The sequence below is a fragment of the Rhinatrema bivittatum genome, chromosome 6, assembly GCF_901001135.1.
Source record: "Rhinatrema bivittatum chromosome 6, aRhiBiv1.1, whole genome shotgun sequence".
NCBI classification, from domain to species: Eukaryota; Metazoa; Chordata; class Amphibia; order Gymnophiona; family Rhinatrematidae; genus Rhinatrema; species Rhinatrema bivittatum.
Window position 1 is genome coordinate 116143405 of NC_042620.1, and position 25553 is coordinate 116168957.

A 25553-nucleotide genomic window follows, 5' to 3' on the forward strand; every position below is an offset into this window, starting at 1 on the left:
GCTGAGACTCACGCCACTGTAAATTTTTGCTGTACAAACTGGCATCGGCCAGGCCTAAGCTAGCACCAGTTTGTTTGACAAAAGTTTACAATGGCACTAGTCTCAGTCTGCTGGCACCATTTGTAATAGCGACAGCTAAAGAGCAGATAAAACCAGGAGGGGGGGGAGGGGGGGTGCTCCTGCCTCATGAAGAAAACTTCAACAAGAGATAAGATGGTTAAGAGTCCTGGGAGAGGGGGTTCTGGTGGCAGTGATAACCTTTTTTTGATTTTTATGTTTACTTTCTTTATTTTGTTGCTTTTTTTTTTCATTTTATGGAAATAAAAAAAGAAACAACAAACAAAACAAAAACTAAGATGAAATGAAAAACATTCCTCATATGTTAACATATGGACTTTATCTTACAACAAAAACTGATCAGGTCAAAAAGCACTCTGCAATAGGAGTCTAAAAAGTGTGTACAGAAAATGAAGTACCTTTATAGTTCTTTAGAGTTGGTCCAGATATTTTGTTTACTTATATGCACTGATATCATAATAAACTTGAGATGCTGTTTTGAGAGTAAATATGCAAACTAAAACTGTTCAACTCCCCTTTTACTGTAAAGGAATGGGGCGGGATTTGACACCAATGTATATTTCGTTTATGGTTGCTTTTAAGAAAATTCTTACAAAGGGAGAGTAGCAAGGAATATGAAGGCAATGGCATTTTTTTAAATGATTTAATTCATGAAGCCACATTTTTCACCTTGTAGGTTCTTTCTGCTTGCTCTTTTGGATAACTATCAGTGTATAACACTTTTAGGAGGCTAGCGGCCTAATTTTAATTCCCCAGCGCGAGCCAAAACTGGAAGATACGGGCAAGGCCAGGCTGCGAACGCGTCGAGCACATTTTCAAAGCAGCCCAGCCGGGGCAAAACTCCCAGTACACGCAAAAAAAGCCGGGTTTGTAAAAAGAGGTGGGCCAAGAGCAGGGTCTGGGTGGGGCAAGGGCCAGCAGGGACACAGCCATTAGGCACATGCCGGCAGCCAATTGGCACACAGAACTTACTGCTGCTCGGGAAAGCAGGTGAGTTCCAAAATAATTTAAAAAAAGAGGTTAGTTGGGGGGGGGGTTTAAGAGGTCAGGACAGAGAAGGGAAAAGAGAGGCAAGGTAGGTAGGGGTTTTAAGGAAGTTACCTCCCAGTCCGTTCCTTTATTGGAGCGGACTGGATGGAAACTGGGGAAAGCCAGATCACATCCACACACATTTGTAAAAAAAAAAAATCCCCCCCCCCTTGCACGCGCGAGTTGGCAACCGTCCGCACATGCGTGCACTGATATAAAATCGGGTGCGCATATGCACGCAGGTATCAGATTTTAGAATGTGTGCGGCGACATGCATATGTTATAACTCAGCGCATTCATGTGCATGCGCCGGAAACACGCTCACATGGACGCCCATTCAGGCCCCTTTTAAAATTTACCCCTAGGTGAGTAATACTCATTGAGGCAGGCCCAAATGCTGCTTCAGGAGTTAAACAGTTGGGCACAATGATACAATGGTCACCTACCATGTTCTTCAGAATCCAAATATGCCAAATATCCTATATCCAAATATGTCATCTTAGAAGTGTATCTGCTCTAAAGCGCTAGGGAACAAGATGCGATATGATATCTCAGATTGAATGTCGGTATATAAAAATTAATAAATAAAAATGGAACCTAAAAGACCATGGCTTGGAAAGAGATTGGTGACTGCAGTATAAGGAGGAAGAGTCCATTCTCTTGCTTCTAGAGTACATCACAAACCCCCCCCCCCCAAAAAAAACCAGAAATCCAATACATAGGGTTTTATAGAATGGTTCAACTTGCAGAAGCATGAAGTGATAAGCGAAATAATAATTGACACATACTTAAATTGGATTCTTTGCAGGTAGTGACCTCCTATTGCACCAACACAAGTATTCGCCAAGGATGATATAAATGAGCTTTTGAGAGCACGTAGGGCCCTTCATATATATCATACACATCATCTTTGGACAGTTTGTATTTTGGGTCAAAGTATCACAGACTGCAAATGATCCACTTTTCTCCAGAACTAACGTGACTACCAAAATCTGTATTACTCACACACCTAAATAAAATCATTCTATCTTACCCAGCTTTTAAAGATAAAGAGCATCTTCACCTTTATTTTGAAGTAGGAACAGAAGTCTAAGTTTCCCGATGATATGAAAAAACAATCAGGCATAATTAACATTTCTTGTGTAGGAATGAGGTCTATGAGTTAATATTTTGAACTATGTAGATAGTACTGCTGCTTCAAAACTCCCTGCTTTACTTGCAAGTGCATGACTAAGCAAGCCCCTAAGTACTTCTCTCAACTTCTCCTCCTACACACAGGAGTTCTACGGTGCACCTAAACGGCTCTCCTCTCATCTCCCCTTCTCACCACTGCCAGACTGCCCTGCATTATACTTCATGCCTTCAGCTGTTATGCACCAAAAGTCTGAAACAAGGTACAGCTTGAACCAACCACGACTTGAATTTTGCTTCCTTCAATTCAGGAAAAAAGCTAAGGCATGGCTTTTCAGTCAGGTCTTCCCTGCAGGGACCCCATTCTCTCTGATCTAACTCCCCCTGCTTCTGATCAAGGACTTGAAGTTATTACCCTGCTATGAATTTGATCACCACTATAAGTTTATTTCAGTTGTAATTGTTGCTTTAAATTTATTGTAATCCTTCTTAAGGCCATTCTTGATAAAAGGCGGAATATCAAATGTCTACAAATAAATAAAATAAAAATGTTAACATCTACTTTATGCAAATACTATCAGTTGTACAGTATACAAAAAGGATCGTTCTTTTCTTTTCTTAAAGAAGCAGTGACTATGAAACTACAAACTAATTCTATACAAGAGAAACTTTAAGAAAAACTTTAAATTACAAAGGTAAAAATGATATTTCCCTGCCTTTATCCAATCATTTCACAAAGATGCTGTGGAACAAAAAATGAAATCTTTAATTAATAGAAAAAATGTATTTCATTTTTATATACATCAGAAAAGGACCAGATGGCCCATCTAGTCTGCCCCTGTAAGCTTCTTGTGGTAATATCTGCAGTTCCATGCAGGATACCACCATTCTCAAAGGTAATAACTGCTACTCCGTACAATTACCCCAAGCCTTACGATAAGGGTAATATGTACAATCAAAACCAAGCAACTGTCAAACCCATAACGAATAACTGCTAGCAACATTTTTATTAGGCGAGGAGCCTTCCTGATAATTCATATAATGCTACTTGATGTTCTTTGCTTTCAGACTTGGTCGTGGAAGTTGTCCTGTGCTTTTTCCCTTATATATGTGTGTCAGACATAAGGGAAAAGTCTGGGCCCATGTCTGTATCCAGTTTCTCTTCCCCCCTCCGCCATCGAACCGGTGTGTGATGCTGCAGTTGCATCAAAAGTATCACAGCTACTGTTTGAGGATAATAACTGTTGAGAGCAGTAACTGCCATTCCGTACAGGTTACTCCCATGCACCCTGTTACGATCTGTTATGATCTGCTCCTCCAGCGGGGAGGAGTTAGCAATCTGTTAGGATCCACTATGCTGATGAGAGGAGCAAGCAGATGAGAGTTAGCAGTCTGTTGTGCTCAGCTCCTGAAGTGGGAGGAGTGAGCACTCTAATGTAAATAGGTGAATCCTTGGGCCGATGGCAGATGACAGCGCCCCCAGGAGGATATCCTGAGAGGAACCACCGGCTAGGCTTGGGTATGGAGACAGACACAGATAGTTCTTTTATTAGACAGAGGTGGCAGTATTGAGCTGATATGCCCGGCAGGGCTGAAATCCCTCAGATACTGGAACTGCGATCCCAGGGTTGCTGAGCTGTAGAGAGACTATAGATAGTGAGTAGACAGGGTATGCTGTATATATAGCCAGTAGTAGATGACACACTCACATAGATTCTTAAGAAGGCTCAGGAGCTGGAAAGGGTTAGGCCCTCGAGGAGCGAGTACCTGGTTCCAGGGAATGCTCTGAGAGAGCGATGGTAACTCACAATTGTCTGTATCTGTAATGGCTTCCAGGCAGTAGAGAATCTTCAGTGTATTCAGGAACACGAGCCCTCAAGGCGAGTACCGGTTCCTATATGCAATCTGAAATAGTAACTCACAATGTCTGTATTAGTTTTAAATGTGCCCCATGCTAACTTCATGGAGTGCCCCCTAGTCTTTCTACTATCCGAAAGAGTAAATAACCAATTCACATCTACCCGTTCTAGACCTCTCTTAATTTTAAACATCTCTATCATATCCCCCCTCAGTCGTCTCTTCTCCAAGCTGAAAAGTCCTAACCTCTTTAGTCTTTCCTCATAGGGGAGCTATTCCATTCCCCTTATCATTTTGGTAGCCCTTCTCTGTACCTTCTCCATCGCAATTATATCTTTTTTGAGATGCGGCAACCAGAATTGTACACAGTATTCAAGGTGCAGTCTCACCATGGAGCGATACATTTTCCGTTTTATTCACCATTCCCTTTCTAATAATTCCCAACATTCTGTTTGCTTTTTTGACTGCCGTAGCACACTGAACCGACGATTTCAATGTGTTATCCACTATGACGCCTAGATCTCTTTCTTGGGTTGTAGCACCTAATATGGAACCCAACATTGTGTAATTATAGCATGGGTTATTTTTCCCTATATGCATCACCTTGCACTTATCCACATTAAATTTCATCTGCCATTTGGATGCCCAATTTTCCAGTCTCACAAGGTCTTCCTGCAATTTATCACAATCTGCTTGTGATTTAACTACTCTGAACAATTTTGTGTCATCTGCAAATTTGATTATCTTACTCGTCGTATTTCTTTCCAGATCATTTATAAATATATTGAAAAGTAAGGGTCCCAATACAGATCCCTGAGGCACTCCACTGTTCACTCCCTTCCACTGAGAAAATTGTCCATTTAATCCTACTCTCTGTTTCCTGTCTTTTAGCCAGTTTGCAATCCACGAAAGGACATCACCACCTATCCCATGACTTTTTACTTTTCCTAGAAGCCTCTCATGAGGAACTTTGTCAAACGCCTTCTGAAAATCCAAGTATACTACATCTACTGGTTCACCCTTATCCACATGTTTATTAACTCCTTCAAAAAAGTGAAGCAGATTTGTGAGGCAAGACTTGCCCTGGGTAAAGCCATGCTGACTTTGTTCCATTAAACCATGTCTTTCTATATGTTCTGTGATTTTGATGTTTAGAACACTTTCCACTATTTTTCCTGGCACTGAAGTCAGGCTAACCGGTCTGTAGTTTCAGGTGGGGATGTGCATTTGTTTTGATCCACACGGAAAAGGGTAATAAATGAGTTGATTTTCATTCAGTGTGGGGCAACATAACTGAGTGGATGCAGTCCTTGAAAAAATGGGCATCCTTTTTGGTTCTTTGGGCTTGGTCCTATTAAAATCTATGGGTGAAGCAAAGTAATACTTTTTTTGTACTCCAAGTCAGTCAGAGCAGAACCAGTTGAGAATAGAAGGAAGAGGCAGGACAATCATGTTTCAACATTTTTTCAGCCTATCCCAGCTGCCAACTGCATGTTCTGATGTCATCATTTTTTAGGTGAAAGTAATACGAACAGCACTTTTAGTTGTGACCATTTTGTTTGGTCATTCTGCTGCTGGAGCTCAGAGAAAGAATGTAGAGATTCTGAAGATTCTTGCTTCAAAACAGAGTTAAAGAAGAGATTAGAAAAAAGATTTAATTTACAGGGGAATGTAAAGTGTAGTGTTAGAATTACTCATTGTTGCTGTGCTTAGCTGAAGTTTGGGTTGCTACCTATCACCAGGAGAAAGCCTGTAATCTCTGTGAGAGGATTATAAATGTGAATCATCAGGATAAAACTACCACTACAGCTGATACTGTGACAGTGGGTGTAAAAAAAGATACAAATTATCTGGGGGTTTTTTCTTGAAGTGTGTGGAATGTTCTGCATTGCAGGGCCTTAGAGGCAGCCTCCTGCTTTCCCTGTGTAAAAGAGTCAATGTGACAGTGATTTTTGTATGTGTTACTTTTGCACTAAGCTTGACTTTGTTTCTTAGAGTACATAATCAATCAGCAAGCATCATCAGTTCACTTACTATGCTCTGTTTGAGACAAAACTGACTTGTCTGCTGCCTGTGTGTACCCACACTAGGGTGTAAAAAATATTGAAATACTAAGAGATCATTCCCACTAGTAATCTGTTTTAATAAATTCCATCATGCCACTGGCATCAATAGGCAATGGGAGAGGACGAGGGAAGACTCTTCCTCTGAAGAGACCTGTGGCCAACACAAGTAGCAAAAGTGATGAATGGAGACATAGGATGAGGACCGGGAGCCCTCCTATCAAGCTCTGAATTAATTTTTTAAGAGGGGAAAACCAGCCAGAGATGCAGGGTTGATTGAGAAGCTAGAACAACTGTCTGCTCCCATATCCACTGTTGGTTTGGTGTAGGAACAGAAGAAGGCAGATGCAGTGGACGGTAGTAGCAGCGTGGGAGAGGACTAGGAGGGCATTAGGTAAGCAAGCACAGTGCTTCCTGTTCTGACTATAGTATCTGTAGCAGATCTTTGCAGAGCCTACTGATTCAGATAAACCATGTGAAGGATTTGAAGAATTAGAGTAAGGGGATATTGCAAATCTTGTAGCTGAGGAGGGTCTGGAAAATTAGTTACGCTTACTAGTGTGATATCCAGTACACGGTAGCAAGTGGATAGCATAGCTCCAGAGGCAGTAAGCATAGAGGAGCAGAATCACAGTAACTCGGTGGAGTCACACCAGTTGGCTAATAGGATCTATGAGAGGGATAAAGCTGAAGTAACCAGGAGAGGAGAAGGGAGAGAAGCAGAGGTCCAGAGAACTCAATCCTAGCCCCAAAACCATGGAGCAATCCTCTGAGAAGGAGAGAACCAGAGCTAGTTCTAAAAGAATCATGGAGTCAAAAATGTGTGTGTTTTTTATTTTGAAAAGCATTAAGACTGGGTTTCATTAATTATTAGAAACTTGCAAAGTTACAGATGGTATATAGAAATGCTTTAGATGTTTAGGATCCTAGCTGGAGCTGGGGAGAGAGCCTAGGGAAAGAAAGTGAAAGAAGTTTGAATTGTGCTGAGTGATAACTAGTTTTTAGAACTGAATTGCTGGCAAATGTATAAAAGCTAGACCTTCTGAAATATAGAGAAACTTGGAAAACAATTAGATTTAAGTAAGGCTGGCTACTGACACTGCTGAGAAAGCCCACATTGATTTAATTGTGAACTAAAGCTAAAGCAGCTTAATTAACATTAATTGAGAGCCTGGGTTCAGGCTATGCCTGTACCAGAATCAGCCTTCTGGGATGGTGAGGACTATAAGCTAATGGAGGAGGGATGCATGGCTCTAAAGGTAAAAGATCACCTCAGGCTGTACATCCATCAAAAATGGCAAGGTTTTAATGTCTTAAGCCTACAATCAGTCAGCATCAGAAGGTAAATTCATAAATCAGTTTGAACAATTCAGTCCCCCCGACAAGGCCGTGTTTTGCCAGAGGCTGTGTTGGGAGGGACAGAAATAACATGAAATGTCCGTGTTACGTATGAATAAACATTTCTCTGCACCGACTAGTTAAGTGGCTGTGTAGCTCTAGTCAGTGCAGAAACATGTTTCTGGCATGCATCCCTACTCCATTATTGACTGATGGCATTTATGCTGATCTCCACCTCCAATTTGGTTAATCATGTGGACTATAAGCCCACATTAAGGGTGAGAGTCCTCAGATAGTTTGGGAAAACTGCAGACTCATGGTTGTAAGGAATGTAGAGAATAAAGCTGGGTATGAAAGTTTGATGATGGCTGTGCATTACAAGAAATCATCCTAGTAATAGTTTTAAGGGAAGCCTGAATAACACTGATTTTGTGCTAATTGTAGAACACTGAGCCCAGGCAGGAATTATCAAAAAGTAATATCCAGTGGTTCATTCATAAGATATCAAACTGGGGTTTGCTTCTAAAATGCAAAGCACATTAGAGTTCAGTCCGTAAGTAACTGGAATAAGTCAATTGTGTTAGATATTTTTGTGATTTTCTGAATTGTATCCTACATTGTCTGTTTCTGTTTGTAGAGTTAAGACCTTGAAATAATGTATGTATTTCAGAAAATTGCCAGGAAGCACCTGTAGGGAATCAATAGAATGTTCATTAGGGGTTAGATTTGTGCACGAGTCCATGGGTGCGCACTACCCGGCGCGCACCCATGGACTCGTGATTTTATAACATGCGCACGGATATTATAGAATCAGGGGTCAGTGCACGCAAGGGGGTGCACAATTGTGTACCTTACGTGCGTCAAGCCGCGCTGCCTTCCCCCGTTCCTTGTCCCCCACCCCACTTTCCCTTCCCTTTCCTCCCCACCCTTTCCCCCCTACCTTTCTCTTCCTTTTTTTTTTTATTTTAAAACTTACTTCAGCCCTGGGGCTGAAGTAAGTTGCACGTGCCAGCCAACTGCCGGCCGCTGTGCCAGGAACCTCTTGCCCCGCCCCCTCCCCACCCCTTTTTGAAAGCCCCTGGACTTACACGCATCACCGGGCCTTTTGAAAATAGGCCCGGCGCGCGGAAATCCAGAGTATTTACGTGCATTACTTTTTAAAATCCGGCCCTAGGTGTTTAGCTGTGAACTTTAAAGATGTCACTGCTTGGATATGAGATGCAATATGGTTGGGAATAATTAAATAAACTTTTTAAAAGAGAGTTGGTTTTAAAGTGTGTTATATGTGGTTTGCCTTAAGAAAGGAAGAAGAAAGGTTGCCATTAGCACTGAGAGAGGCATTAGAATAGCGTGTGTTTTGACTCAGATGACATGGTCAGAAAGGCTAAGTAGACTAAAAGAGATCCCTGGTATCTTAGGGAGGTAGGAAGTCCAGTCTTAGAAGCCTTGTTAGTAATTGATTGAAACAAGCTACTCTCCATCTAAGCCAGGACCTCTGATCAGCTGACAGATGGACCGGAATGTGCCCTAACACCTTGAGCACATTATACTCAGCAATGGTCTTATACGGCAATTTTCAATGGGACTTCTGTGGGTAAAGCAGTGTTTTATGCACAGAAATGGCCTTTTACAAAATATCCACTTGATATGCAGGTAAACTTAGACACATGTGTCATGTTGTTTGTATGTAAATTTACCTGGACTTGAACGGAAGCATTCCTGGCATGAAGCAGAGGAAGGGTTTGCACTTATGCTCATATTTTTGCATTTTCAAAAGTATGTATGTGAAATTTCCAGGAAAATTTCTGTACATAATTTAGCAGGTGTAATTGTATGTGGATAGTGTTGATGTGATAATTTGTGTAACATATGTGCATATTAACCATCTAATTTATGCGAGCTATTTGTCATGGGGAGCTGTGCTGAAAACAGGGAATACGCCCTCAGGAGCAGTGCAGGACCGCATGGCTGGAGCTCGAATTATCTTCTGCATAGCCAGTCTCCTCCCTTGCAGGTTGAACCCTTGGGCTCTCGGGGGGCCAGCAGGACTTGGCTTCAGTGGCTGTGCATACTGGAAGCTGGAGCAGGCTGGACTAGGCTGGTACAAGCCTGGAATCTTGGAACAGGCTGGGTTGGACTGTACAAGGCTGGAAGCTGGTCTGGAGCTCCAGAAGCTGGTCTGGAGCTCCAGACCAGCTCGGACTGGTCTGGAGCAAGGTTGGGCAGATAGGAGAAAGGCTGGGCTAGACTGAAGCACAGCAAATCTGGACTGGAGCATGGCTAGGACAAAGATTGGGACAAGGTACAGATACAGACTGGGTCCAAACAAGATAATGGCAAGACAGGGACTGAGACAGGCACAACAAGACCAGACAAGGAGAGGACTAGGGAAGGCGGACAGGATTGGACAAGGACTGGACAAAACAACACTGAACAAGGATTCCCGAGACCCAAAAGCAGCATAGAGAAGTCCTGAAGCCTGTAGGCATGGTAAGGCCTGAGTGGGCCACAGAGCAAGGAACAGGACAGAAGGCCCAGAGGCCACATGGCGAGGAAGGCCTGAGTAAACCAAAGAGTTAGAAACAAGGAAACAGGAGGCCCGGGGCCACAAGACTTAGAATGAGAGACAGAGGCCAGGTCAAGGAGCCAAGAATGACCTATGAAACAGGAAGGTGGTTCTGGCTAGGCTGGGTTAAATGGGTCTGGAGCTTGGATGTGGTGCGAGCAGTGAGGAGGAGCTTTGGCAATGCTGGGGTTAAAGCTCACTGAGGCCCCCTGGTAGATAGAGGGTTGCACCACAGGCAGAGTCAGGTAGCCAGGGAGGAGACAGCTTGGGTAGCTGGGGACAGAGCTCACTGGAGACCTCTGTTGGTTGGGAGGTGTCACAACACACACACACTGGAACAAGGCACGGTGAGGCTGCATAGCAAGTGAAACCATTATACTATTGCAAAATTACTCCCACAAAGATACCTGGAAGTAGCAATAGTTTCCAAGGTGAGTACTATCCACATGAGAGATCTTGCATTATTTTTTAATCTTACTTTGGATTGATTTCTTGACTATTTATAAATTTTCAATGTCTGTACTGTTTCTCCACTTCCTCTCTGAGCTCAAGAGACTTATTTATTATTTATTTCCTAATTTTATGTATTTATATTTTGCTTTTTGGCATAAAGTGAAAATAGTGACAATTTACAAATCAGCCTCAAGATTAGAGAAGAATGTGAAAATGTTCTTTCCCATGCCCCACCAAAATGTTATTAGCATTAAGCTGCAAATCAGATTTAAAAATATGCAATACACTTATCTCTTATTCTCTAACATGATTCAGAGTGTGCTGGTTTGGCAGGTTTTACTGTACTTCTGTTTGCCTTCTGACTTCAAACTTGGTTGCTAGGCAAATTGAAAATGCAAATCTGTTCAATAATTCTTTTCAACTCACATTTTTTTATAATCTAATTTCACTTAGTATATTGTTTGCTATTACCATTAAAATAAGCATTAAATTGTATCATTTCATAAATAATATGTTTTGGTGAAAGATTCTAGAAAAAGAGCACATTCAAATTTGGAAAAATATCCTTTAAAGAAGTGTTTGCTACAATAATGTTAATACAAGTTTATTATAGCTAACATTTCTTCCTCATATTTTACTTCTCCCCCCCCCCCCCCATTTTCTCTTTGTATCTTCTTCCACAAGACAACAGGCCTGAGCAACTATTACAGGTTCCCTCACTGGCCAAGGGATGAACCCCTTGAAGCTGCTCTTCTGCCAGCAGGGGTCTCTTCAGTAGTGGCTACTGCCTCAACTCCCAAGCACATCAGCTTCAAGACACACCTGAATCCTACCAGACTCAAATGACAGGCACAGTGAACCTTAAGTTTTCTACAATACAGCGCTATGAATGAGCCATGGGGCTTGTCCTCTGATATATAGTATGCATATATATACACATATAAATAAAATTAATTTGCTGTCATTAAATTGCTTCCTATTTGAAGCTAAAGAAAAGAATATATACACTTTAACAGACCTTTCATTTATTTACAGCCAGGAAAAATACCTAATTTTTTCTAGAAGGACATTTTTCTTAATTTTTTCCCTACAGTTCTTGCTTGTTTATTCATCTTCTGTTTTCCAACTATCAGGGTCATTTATCAAACCGCAATGTGGCCGTATCGCGTGCCCTATCACATGCGATAAGTACCACATCGCAGCGGTAATATTTAAATTCAGGAAAGAGGAGGGCTTTGGGTGGAGTAAAAACATTTTAATTCCCCTTACCACTGTAGGCGATAAAAATGTTTTACACATTATCACCGGCAGTAGTGCCGGAATTAACACCATCTTTTCCACTGGCGGTATGGAGGCAATCTGGTGCGGGCAAAAAATGCATCACGCAATGCGGCAGGCTGAACAATTTCACCCTGCCCCCCTTTTTTTTTTTTTTTTTTTTTTAGCATGGTTCAGCATTCTGCTATATTTATAGCAGAATAATGAATCTAGGCCAATGTCAGGTACCAGACAGAAAAGAACTAGAAGAAGTAACCTCCAGGGCTGAATCATCAACACAGATCATGCCACTTAAGCATACCCAACATGCACGTGATTGCTAGCCCTCCTGAGGCACAACAAATAAAATCTGAACTTTGGTCTCCTGTGATGAACAGTGCTGCTGCCCAGGCACAGCATCATCAACTCGCACAAGGTGCAATTCTAGGGAAGAAGATGACCACCTGCCTGTGGTTTTCCCTGCTAATTGTGAAAAACCAATGAATGTAGGGGTCCATATTTAGCCACGGTGCGGCTGTGCTAGTTAGCCAGTTATACATATTTAGCCATGCCGCTGAATATACCTAGTTATCTTAAAGTTAGCTGGTTATGTATATTCTAGCCGGGTAACTAATGCATAGCTAGAATTTAGTCAGATAAGGGCTGAACACAGCTGGGTAAGCCATTTAGATGGATAATTATTACGTTATCCATTTAATGGCGGTTGATTATGGACCTCCACATCATCGTGGCAGCCTAACTTCAGTTTTCAAACTCAAGGCCACAAGAATAATGGTAACATTAATTTTCACATCATACAAAAGAAGAAAAAGAAACAAGAAGGTGCTAATCTTGATCTTTAGTGACAATTTATCCACATACAAAACTGTTCTTTTAAATGATTGTTAAATATTCATTATTCATATACTTTCCATGTTAGTTAGAAAAAAGAAGGCAGCTGGTATCTTAAAAACACTGCCTAGCAATGCTGTTACTAGAGACACTGTTGCCTATAACAATACCTTCATGGTATATAACTCATCACGCTTGAATTATTTTCATGTAATCTTTATTTCTGTCCTCTTCGTTTTCATGTCCATAGCGATAACCCTCATGAATTACTTTCTTCATTTTATTACAGATCATTTGGAATCTTTGCAAGTTGTTATACCATTTCATGGACCAACAAAAAATATGTTGCACTACCTAAGCTTTTGTTTCTTTGAAGAGACATTTTAGTTGGCTAACTGGAAAGTCAGCTAAGTTGAAATGACCTCCATGAGTCATCAAAATCTTCTCTGTACTCTCAGGATAGCCCCACACATACAGGATAGGCCTGGCAGGGATTTCCCTTATCCAAAATCTTCACCTACTGAGGAATATAAGCCTCACACAGGCAACAAAACGAAAAGGAGCTCTTTCCTTTTCAAGCACTAAAGCAAAAGACCACACCTACTCTTCTCTCATTCCCTAGTTATAAGCAAGGTCCACTCACTCAAGCTGCTTCTAGAGGAGGAGCTAAAATATGGTATTCCCTCCAGCTGGTTAACATCTGTAAGGACCCTAGGGTCTTCTAGTGGCCAACCCATGGGGTGCCACATACATACTTGCAAATATGGAGGGACAAAAGGTACAATTCAATTTAGCCGACCTTTGAGTTAGTCAGGTTGAAATGGTTCTTCTTCCCTGCCTTTATTTTTTTTTCTTTTGTCATATTTCCTCTCCTCAGGGTTACTATTTAATCAACATAGGACCCCCTTTCTGGGTGAGAGAGAGCTAAGGAAAGGGTTTTCTATGCACTGAACCTCTCTTCATCACTATTTCACCATGTTCATGCCTGCAGATGCAATATTTTCCTCTCCCCTGGGATCTAAGCTAACAAAACCAAACACAGGATTCCATATGGTGAAGGGCATAATGCCACAACTGTTATGCTCAGGCTTGTGAACCCTTGGGCTGACGGGAGGATGGTATACCTTAGGAGAAGATCCGTAGGTTCTCCCGTCAGGTGGCGAGGCAGAGCAGAAGACGTGACCAGCTGACCCTCGGCACTGGAGACTGAAGCAACTGTAGAGGCAGACGAAGAGTCGTGACGTCGAAGAAAGGAAGTGTGTCTTCGCCACTGGAAGTCCGCGGTCCCCCCAAGAGGAGCCCGTAGGAACCCGGACCGCTGGGACTTATGTGGACCTTTGAGAGGTCAAGAAGTTCGGTGAAAGGGCTGACTGGAGCTTCACCCCTGGAAGCCCGCAGTCCCCCCGGGAGGAGCCCGTAGGGCCCTGGGCCGCTGGGACTTAGGCAGGCCCTTGGAGATGATGGTCAAGAAGAGGTCCGAGGTCGAGTGCCAGAGGGTCGTCGCTTACCAGTCCGAGGTCACACACCGAGGGATCACCACTTGCCAGTCCAAAGTCACACAGCAGAGAATCACCGCTTGCCAATCCGAAGTCAATACCAGGAATCACCGCTAACCAATCCGAAGTCAGGAACCAGGAACACCAAGATGAAACAGGAACAAGAATCCAAAGCACAAGAACTCACTGAAGCAAGCAGACCTGACAAACCACGAAAGTTGCCAAGTCAAGGAATGAGCAGAGGAAGCCGCCCTTTATACTTCCCCTGCTCTGGCTGATAGGGAACAGCTGAAGGTAGTTAAAGGGACCAGGTCCCTTTAAATCTGTCAAGGAGGCGCGGCCTCGCGCCTAAAGATGGCGGCCATCTTGGATTTCCTCCGCAGAGGAAAACGCTACTGGACGCCGCGAGGGAGGAGCAGGGACGGCTCCCACTGCGGCGAGCAGCACAGGGACCCGTTCCGGAGCGACGGCCTTGAGTCAGGGCCTTCCCCCGGGACTCCCGCGGCAGCTCGCTGTCGCGGGCAAGGTAGGGGGCCGCGGTCGTGGCCTACCACGGCTGCGGAACGCAACAACAACTGACTCAAGGGCTAACTTCAAAATACGAGTTCTAGCAGCAGTCACATGTGGTGACATCACCATCATTAAACAATACATGCTTTATTTTTTTCACATATATGCTTTTTAATAGTAGTAGTAAGACTAACAACTTTGCAGAGCTTAAAATATAAGAATGTGGAAGAGACACCTGCTTACAATAATGCATCATCAAAGACTTGCTGATAGAGATCAAATTCAACTCGACTATAAAATATTTCCATTGTTACATACAGTAGTGGGGATAATTTTGTAACTGCCTGAACTGTTGCCAAGTCTGCAAGTACTTTTCACCTGCAGACTTTATACACAATTTTGAAAATTATCCCAGGAAATCTACCTGCACACATTTACACTTACAAATTTGGGTGGGTAATTTTTTCCAACAAAAATTCCATGCATACTTTTGAAAAAGCAAAAATATGTGCATTAAATTGAAACTCCGCTTCAGCTTTGCCAACAAAGAACACTTCTTCACAATTCAAGTAAAAATGCAGTCATAGAGACCCCCTATGAACATACTTTTATTCATACATAGGTAGCCAATTTTATATAAGCCCATTTCTGCAAGTACACTACTCTTTACCCACAGGAATGGCTTTGAAATTGCCCTCCTTATGTTTCGTGCTAAAGGTTCAATAGAAACATGCTTTCAGAGAGTAAGAAGCAGAAGTTAGTTCAGCCCCTTAAAAGCTTAGGGCCTCTTTTACTAAGCATTTTCCCCATAGACAGAGAATTGGAGAAAAGCCTTAATAATCAGGCACATAGGAAGGAGTGATGCAAAAGGAAATGCAATCAGTAGGGTAAACTGAATTCCAAAGTGCCTTATTGTTGGCACTGTCATGTGTGAAAACAAAATATACTGGTGATCGTGACTCATTACCATTTCAGCATAAGGGATTGTTTGTCATATAAAAGATAAAAACATAGACGAGATCATTATTTCATATTATAATAAAGCAAATGCTTTTATAATCATACAATTTCCTTTTGCTGCTTTGGGCTTCCAGCTCAATCATAACCAGGTGCCACAAACTATTATTTGAATCTGCCCAATTTATATCCCTTCCCAGGGTCATTGCAGTGATGGTCCTCAGCCCGGGGCCATACACCTGGACCCCTGAAGCCCTACAGTCATGGGCCCTAAATCCAGCCAATGGGTGTTGCCGTTTTACAATTATTGGGACACCCTTCCATCCATGGTAAGCTGGAAAGCAGAAGATCTAACTCAGGAATTGAACCCAGGTCCCTCTACATGGCAATATGCAGTAGTGCCACTGAGCAATCATCCTGACCATACATCTTATACTGGTCCAATAAATACCACAATCTGCAAAGAATTCAGGATTTGTAAAGAAAATATTTGAATGATGCCCTCCCAAAAAAACAGTAATTAAAAAAAAAAGATGATGATGTACATTAGTTTCAAAGAACTCACACTGTAGAACTTCATTTTTATTTAAAAAAAAAAGAAAATCCTTGCTTAAATGTTTATTTTTTAAAAATCCCAGAATATATCTGATAAATTACTTAAGACAGCAGCAAAAATTAAAAAGTAGAAAACAATATGTGTCTTATAAAGTTATAAGCCAAAACAATTTAATAAGAAATAAAAATTGAATCAAATTGGAGGCAGTGTTTGAAGAGTTAAACACGTACTGCACACAGATTGACTTTGGTTGACTGTACAAAGAAAGCTGATCAGATTATATAATACAGTACAGTATAGTCTCTGGCAAAGGCTCATTTACTCTCCACTAGAGCTCCTCTTAGCAAGGAAGAATTACTGATGTGGAGCTGGCATTCATTACCTAGTCACTAATGATGCCACCTTATTTTTATCTGTTTTAAGATATGATCATATCTTGCAGCAGCTATGCTAGGGAAGCTTGCAGAGTAGATGAGAGAAGAAAAAGATGATCAGCCGAGGTTACTAATTCAAACATTTGAGTGAAATGCTGTACAATAAAGAGGACCAGAAGGTAAAGGACAAAACATTGAGATCAATATTTAATGGGTTTGTCTGGCTAACATTTGGAGTTAGCTAGACAAAGCCTAAGGTTTAAGCATGTTTGCTTACTGTAAATGGTGTTCTCTGTAGACTTCAGGATGAATTAGTCATGACATGTGGGTGACATCATCCAAAGGCACCGAACAGACTCTTCTCTCTAGCTCAGTAGACTTTTAATCCAACTCCTCCATGGATTACTCATTGAAGAGTTTACACAAAATTGCTTTTTTAAAGTTACTGTCAACTCTTGAGAAGTTATCCAAACAGTAATGGGAAGTGAAGATATGTACAGATGAAAGAAATCTGCAAAGCTTTGACTTTTCAATGGAATCAGCTCTGAGATGATGAACTGACCTGATAAGCCTTGAAGGAGTCTGTTATTTGATGTCCAGCTAGTGTATAATAGGGTGCTATGCAGTCTGCTAGCCAGCCAGAGATGATACGTTTGACAACCACTACTCCCAGCCTATTTGGATTATAGGATACAAACAGCTGTGAAGCATCATAATCAGGTTGTGTTCTCTTTAAGAAATAGGCCAAATCTCTCTTGCAGTCCAATGTGTGAAGGGCTTTCTCTCTCCTCTGGGAAAAATGTAGATATAATGATGGACTGATTGATATGAAAAGCAGAAGCCATTTTAGGCAGGAACTTTGAATAAATATGAAGTACCACTCTGTTGTAGAAAAAAATGAAGGTATGGAGAATAAAAAAAGTGTCTGAATTTCACTGGTTCATCTAGCCAAAGTGATGGCCACCAGGAACATCACTTTCCATTTAAGGAACTTCAAGGAGGAAAATGCAAGTGGCTCGAAGTTGTGTCAAGAGCATGTTAATATCCCAAGGAACAGCAGGCTTTGAAACTGGTAGTTTATTATAAAGCAAGCCTTTCATGAATGTGGACACCAAAGGTCTGCTATCCACTTGAATGTAGTAGGCTGCAATAGTGATGAGATGGATCCTCACAGATGAAGTACTGAGGCCCAAGGAGGACAAGTGAATTAAGTACTTGAGTAAGTCCTTGGGTTCGCAAGTGAATGGATCCAGTGAATTAGCTCCACACCATAAGGAGAAATGCCTCCATTTGAAACCATATGTTCTTCTGGAAGATGGCCTCCTTGCTAAAATCAGCATGTTTTCAATTTCTCTAGAGAGAGAGATAAAAAAACCTACTGTGTGCTCAACATACATGCTGTTAAGTTGAGGGTAGGTAGGTTCATATGGAGCAGGTGACCAAAGTCCAGGGTCAGCAATAATGGGTCCACTCCCTGAGGTTGAGTTTACAGCTTGATAAGAGAACTACAGTTGTATGGCCCAAGCTGGAGCAATGAGGATGAGACAAGCCCTAGCCTTGAGTACTTTCTGTATTGTCTTCACTACCAGTGGGAGAGGTGGAAATACATCCCACAGGATTAGGAAGGCGTTCGAGGCCAGTAGAAGATGGCGTGGATGGATGGAAATGAAGTCTTTGATATTCCCGTTCTCTGCCATGGCAAACAGGTTGACCACGTGAGTGTCTCTGAGATCAAAGAGGAAGTCTTTGATGGTACATAGACTACTCATGATGGAGGAAAACCCGGCTGAGATGATTTCCTAGTGTGTTTGAGAACTTGGGGAGGTAGGCTGCTTTTAATGAAGCTCTGTGGTCCACAGCCCTCTGCCAAATCGATAAGAGCTTCCTGAAAAAGGGTCCAAGAATCCATGCCTCCAATGTTCTTGATGTAGAACATGGCCATTTGATTGTCCATCTAGATTGGAATCCTTGGAGTGATGGGGAGAAAACCCCTTAGAGTGTTTAGAATTGCCCTCAATTCCAGCAAATTGATGTGAAGATGCCATTCCAACCACGTCCCCTGAGAGCGCAGGATCCCAGTATGTGCTTCCCAGCTTTCATTGAATATGTCACTGCTCACCAACACCTGGTGCAGTAAGGGCTATAGCAGAAACCACCCCTTCCAAGACTTCTGGATCTGTCCACCACCTGAAATAGGACTTCATTGATCGGGTCAGCCAGATAAGTATCAAGAGGGATTAAGAGAACTGATCCTACTGTTAGTGGAGGCACCACCAGAGGCCTCATGTGGAAACATGTGAGAGGGTCCAAGTATACCACAGCTGCTATGTGACCCAGAACCACCAGGACAGCATGGGCCGTGACTTACAAGTGAAGCAACAAGTCAGAGACTAGCATTCACAGTATGAGAATCCTGTTAGCTGGTAGGGAGAGTCTGTCCAGACTCCAATGAATTTGATCACTAAGTAATAATTAGAATTGACTTGGAGAAGTTGATAAGAAATGCCAAGTATTAAAGGAAACAGAATGTTCTGGGATGGACCTGTCAGAAGCCAGACATCCAAGTATGGAAAAATGTAAATCCTTTGTCAGCAAAGAAACATTGCCATTACTATCACTACTAGATACTTTGTGAAGACCCTCGGAACTGATAAGAGGCCAAACAGGAGGACTTTGTACTGATTGTGGGATCTATCCACCATGAAATGAAGATACCTTCAAAGAGTTTGATGGATCAGGATGTGGGCATAAGCATCCTTCAGATCCAGTGTGTACATCCAATCTTCCTGCTGAATGAAGGGGAGAATGGTGTGGAGTGCATTCATCTTGAATTTTTCCCATAGAATGCTTTCCAGGGTGAATAGAATTTGTTGGTGAAGCAGCGATTTCATCTCCAAGTGCAATTCAACTATATGAGATGAGTCCGGATTGGAGACTGGACAAGCACTAAGTATGGGAAAAATGCAAGCAGTAACCAAACACCACAATTTGGAAGACCCAACAGTCCCTGGTGATGGACTTACAACTGGCCAGAAATTGTTAGATTCTGGAGCACCTGGGCCCTGGGACTGCGTGATTATTCAAAACTCGGGTCTGGCTTTGGTTAGGCCGGCTTTGGTTCGGCTGGCATTGTTCTGGAGACAGAATGGGTGGGGATCTGTACCTTGAAAGGGCCTGAATGACTGACACTAGTAGAAAGGTCACTTGTATAAGGAAAAGTGCCTAGACACAGATGGCTGATCAGTCATCCACCGTATCGCAGACCTTGTCACCGAAAAGGTTATCACCTGCATTTGGTACATCAACAAGTTTTTCAGTGACATCTTCCCTGAGGCTGCTGGCCCTGAGCCAAGCCATGCAATGGACCACAATGGTGGTAACCAATGAATGAGCTGCAGTGTCAAAAGCTTCATACACAGAGTTAATGTTGTGGCATTGGCATTCCTCTGTGTCCAGGAGAATCTAGCAAAATAATCATCCTTCCCCTCCAGGGAGAGAACTAGAGGCCTCAGCTTCTCAATACAGTCATGCAGATTTTGTACCATATATGGTTTGTAAGCTGTAATCTCGGCATTCAACATCAAACTGTGAAACACCTTATTTCCAAAGTTGTCCAACAAACGTGGATCTCTACTGGTAGGGGAGTCAGAATAGAAGCGGATCTTCTTGTCCTGTTTCAGGTCAGATTTGGTGGGAGAGTTGAACAACTCCAGATCCCAGGGACTACTGGACGCTATATTTGAGTTCGAGTTCCTGGGCAACTGGTACGCAAGCTAGAGGAGCTTTCCACATTTTGAGTTGAAGGGTCAGCAGAATCTTGTGGATGGGAATCACCAATGGCTCCACAGGTGTTTCCAGGATCTTCAAAAGGCCAAAGACTTCCATCCTAGAGTCAGTGAGCTATTGTACTGAGACCCCTAGTGCTTCTTCAATTTTCAGAAGGAATTTGGCATAAATCAGGTCCTCAGATGGAGAGGAGCATTCGGGGGATCAGACAGTATTCCAATCGAGCCTTCCTCCTCAGAGTCATAAGCAGAGTAGTCAGTGATCCAGGATCCTGATGACAAGGTAGACCACAGATCCACCTGGTTGTTCTCCAAAGAGGACCTGCCATACCATCGATGGAGGAGAGTGAAGCATCCAGATTGTGAATGCTGGGAGGTCCTGCCTAAGTGATTTCCACAGGTGAAACTCCCTTGGTGTGTAGTGATGACAACTGGGATAAGTGTGGATATAAAGTGTCCTCCCTTAGAGCTGTCCACCAGTGAGGAAAAGAAGTTCTTTAATGGCTTATTATGTTCTTTAGGCTGGCACTGGAAAGGAAATGTCCTTCGAAGAAACCAAGATTGGTTCATCAACTTGAGATGCCCCCAGAGGGTTCTAGGTGGAGTGGTTCACTGCTGACAAAGTGAGGGCAGAACAGAGTATATCTTAGCTGGTGGAATGAGCCTGGCACCAGGGGGCCAAAGAGTGTCCTCTGGGATCCAGACAAAACAGGTAAGGAAGGCAATATTGGGATTTTCTTGGCCAGGAAAGAGGAAGATGGACATCATTTGGTCACAGTTACAGGCCCAAATTCTGCTGGGGGCAGTGCCCTTCCCAGACATCCTGAACTTGCAAAAGGCACCTTTCTAATAGCATAAAAAGTGCTATTGTGGGAGCTGCAGGGGCAGCGAGGCAGAGAAAAAAATGAAAACAGTGAACAGACCATAAAAATATAAAATTTTTAGAGAGAGAGGGTAACCGTCCATGCAGCTGCCCGGAGAAAAAGACTGGATGCTCACAAGGAAGTGCTCATGCAGGAACTCCTGCACTTGCTCAGTAGGATTAAAACTCTACTGGGCTAGAGAGAAGGGACTGTTTGGCGCCATGAGATGACATTATTCATATGTTATGGCTAATTCAACCCTGCTTGTCGTTGTAAAAAATATTTCCTCTGGTCTCTGCCTAAATTTTGTCTGGGAAAATTGTTGCTTGGTCAAAATTTACCCTCATGACAAAAGGCAATGCTGGGGGCATTCCCACGGCACAATTTCACTTTATCTGCCAGTATTGTATTCAATGCTTCCTTGACAAAATTAGCTGGGTAACTGGGTAAATCAAAGGCCTAAAGTTGCCCAGATATTTTAGACTGGGTAAAGCCAAACTGGCTGGTGTGGCTTTGGGATGAATATCTGGAAAAAGTTACCCAGACAAAGTTGTCCGGTCAACTTTATCCAGACACAGCTGGCTATCGGCCTCTATAGAGCTAAAGGAATTTGTAATTACTTCATGAAAATAAAAATCATTAAGTTACTGCAGACTCTGTACAGAAATGAGATAAATACATAGCAAGTGGTTAGTTAATCAAGCACAGGATCTTTCAAAGGCATATTTTAAAACTAACCTTAAAGCCAAAGTATAGGTTCCAGGCTGACGCAGACTTTCACGAATGAGGTAACTTCCCTCTGCAACACTTAGTAATTGATCAGTTTCTTCTCTTGAGATCATGCCATGGAATCTATATAAAAAGGAAGTTGACCTTTTCAGCAAGGTAAGGTTGTCACCATCTTTCAAATTTCCTTTTGAGGATTTCCTATACATTTTTGCCAGGCTCACATTCCATCACTTTTGATTGGTCTGCAATGGCTTGTTATAATATTTAAAAAAAAAAGATTCCAAAAACCTTTTAGATTATTCACAGTAGTGTAACAGATCCCAATATAGAAATCTGTGAAGGGACCTTCATTACATCCTTGCCAGGTTTCACAAATAAATATTGTAACCTTCAGTCTTAGCAGATCATATTTAATCATTAGTCCATTTTAGCAATCTTTTTCTAATTATTGTGTCCCATTTATCTCTAAAAATTAAAAAAATGTTTAAATTGCATTTAAATTCAAAGGAATCATACTTCCCTGACTTTTATTTTTGGAAGTTACAACCCGGGGTTCTTCAATATTTTTGTGCCTGGTTGTTCAGCATTGCAACACCTGACTTGGTACCACGTTTCATTGCCTGCTTCAGGGGCATATAAACATGCTGTTACTAGGCTTTAAAAGTCACCAGTCATGAGACCTGTTTGCACAGCACTATCCAAACAGCACCACATGTCTGACGAGCTGCATGGTACTATGCGTCTGACCTGGGTGGAAGAACCTAATCGCTGTAACTTCCTTTGATTTTAAATGCAATAGAAAAATAATTTTTGAAAAAAGTTCGAGAAAAATGGGACACAATAATTAAAGAAAGATTGCTAAACATTATCCACTAAGACTGAAGGTTACAATATTCATTGGTGAAACCTGGCACAGATTTTATGAAGGTCCTTTACTGCACAGATTTGTATATGTGGGATCTTATACCAGTGTGAATAATTTAAAAGGTCTTTGGATGCTCTTTTGTGTGGTGTTTATCTAATTAGACTTCATTTGTAGATTGCTTTTTGTTTGTGGTTATAATATTTGCCATACCTTACCTGCCTCATACAGTGATCTTATGTTTTGTGGCAAAACCAGGTAAAGTTCGCTTTGTTTGCTGTTGTGAACGTTCCAAGGAAAATGTCAACTTGCACCAATATTTTTTACTGTAGATTTTACATGATAATATTTTTGATAAAACAACCAGAAAGGAGTGGAGCAACATAATGCTGTGAGGGAGAGCAAACGCACTAACTGATCTCCCAGAGGGCCCTCTCCTTTCCCTCATTTTGCAGTGCTTCCTGCCTACCTGCTTCAACAGCCTTCGCTACCTTATATTCTCCTCCGTTCGGAGGTACGGAGCATGGCGAGACTTGCATTTACCCACAATGATGGCATCCAAAGCAGCAAAAACAGAGGACAAAGCAAAGGGTGGCGATTCCTTCTGCCACCTTTGAAAACCTGGATCCATTGGGCTTTGATGTGGCTCTACAGTGCTCGTGGCCCTTGATGGAAAGTTTGCCCAGATATTCACACAACTCTCAGGGGTAAGCACCCAGCTGACCCAAATTCAGCAGCTGTTACAATCCGCGGAACAGAGGATCTCCAATGTAGAGGACAAGACTACATGTATGGTAACTGACATACAACAGTTGAAATCTCAGTTGCCATTCACTGCAGTCTAAAGTGGATGACATAGAAAACAGGTCATGGGTTGAATAACTTGCGACTCATCAGGATTCCTGAATCTGTGCCTGATAGGGATTTGGGGCCACGAGTGGAAGCCTGGCTTACTCAAGCCTTAAGCCTTGCAGACACCCATGGTGCCCTGCGGATCGAGAGGGCGGATCTGGGGACCATGGTAATGGTAATATTCAGGGTCCTTAATTTTGCCCATAAACTTGAAATCTTAAGAGCCTACCACCACCAGAAAGATCTCCGTTTTGAGTGACAAAGTTTTACTTTTTCAAGATTATTCTGCAGCAGTGGCCTCGAGGAGGAAGACGTTTAATGTTCCTGCATGCACTCAGTTGGCGCAGAAAAATATCAGGTCCATGTGGCTTTTCCCCGCAAAGTTCAAAATCTATTATAAGGGGGGGGGGGGGGGGTAATATTTTCTTCACCTCAGCTGTGGAAGCTCAAAATATTTTTTGCAAGGGCTTGATTCTGACTCTGATGGCCAACTTTATGTCCACCATTTTGTTCTCTATTTTTCCTAGCTCCAAGACTTTATTCTTACAGTTATTCATCCTGTTTGAACATTGATTATCGGGGGCCCTCACAGCACACATGATATACCCAAAGTGACTGATGTTGGCTACTTTTTTTGGCATATGGGGTGCAAGGGGCTTTTCATCTTCACCCACTGCCTATATATACTGTGGCTTTATTTTTTTCTGCGGGGTTTACTGCTGAGCTGACATGTCCTTTGATTTTGTATTATGCTCTTGCTGTTTCGCCTTTTTTTTTTTTACTGCTTAATTCTTTGTGGTCTGTCTCCCTCTACAGATCTGGGAATTCAATTCACATGTGGTATAAATATATTGTCTTTATTGTTTATTGCTTGGGAGAGGTGGTAGATCTAGGCTGGAGGACCTATCACCTCTATGAAGATCTTGTGTTGTTATTCTCCTCTTCTTACATTCCCTCTAGTTATCTCGGTGACTCTTAGATGTTTCACTTGGAATGTCTGCAGGATCAGCTCAGTCACTAAATGCTATAAAGTTCTATAGGCCATGTGTAAGTCCCGGATAGATATTGCTATGTTGTAGGCAACAAACCTTCGGATGCTGAACAACAGAAATTACAGAAGCAGTGGGTGGGTATGGTTTTCTCTGCCTCTTCTAACCATCGTAAAGCGGGTGTTGCTATACTTTTTCATAAATCCCTAGTGTGTATTGTACAGCACTCTGTTGTGGATCCAGAGGGTGGATATCTTTTTTTGGTGATAGAGCTTTTTGGCATGCAGATTTTGTGGGTAAAGTCTACTCTCCAAATGTTTATTCTCAAGCCTTCTTTACTAAAATATTTAATATTCTCTTCCTGTACTCTCATTTATGTACTGTTCTGGGGGGAAATTTTAATATGGTGTTTGACAGTGCTCTTGATAGAAAACCAGCTAGACCCCCTTTGTGGGCCGATCTCACACGTAGCCTTCCTTTTCATTGGAATAACCTTGGTCTTAATAGACTTCAGGAGAGTCCTCCAACCTCTGGAGGAAGATTACACCCACATCTCTAGGACCCATGGCTCTAAATCCCACCTCGACTATCTACTAGAGAGTAAGGCCTATTTTTCGAAGGTGGTCAGCTCAGGAATTTGCCTTTTGGCTATCTCTGAACACGTGCCAGTATGGGAAGATATTGATGGGCTCTCCCCCTAGTGGCTACTCAGAGGTGGAGATTGCCTCCTCATCTATATTATGATACCATTTTCATACTTACTTAAGGGATAAATGGAAGGAATATGCCCACTTTAATGAGGAACATCAATCCAACCCTGCTCTTTATTGGGAAGCCACAAAAGCAGTGTTGGTGGAGAGGTAATAGCCTATGTTGCTAAAAAGAAACAGGAGCTGGCTAGTGGTATTCTGAGGTTGGAAAACCAACTCCTGGTGGTTAAGAGGCATTATTGTCAA

General features: G+C 42.2%; 1 protein-coding gene across 1 annotated transcript in view; it reads right to left on the reverse strand.

The window, feature by feature from the left end:
- The window catches only part of CHN1 (chimerin 1), a 322397-nt gene that overhangs the window by 192054 nt on the left and 104790 nt on the right, over nucleotides 1–25553 (reverse strand). Inside the window, exon 5 of the mRNA XM_029605826.1 lies at nucleotides 21904–22017. Within this exon, the coding sequence (XP_029461686.1) occupies nucleotides 21904–22017 (114 nt within the window). The remainder of the gene's footprint in view (nucleotides 1–21903; nucleotides 22018–25553) is intronic.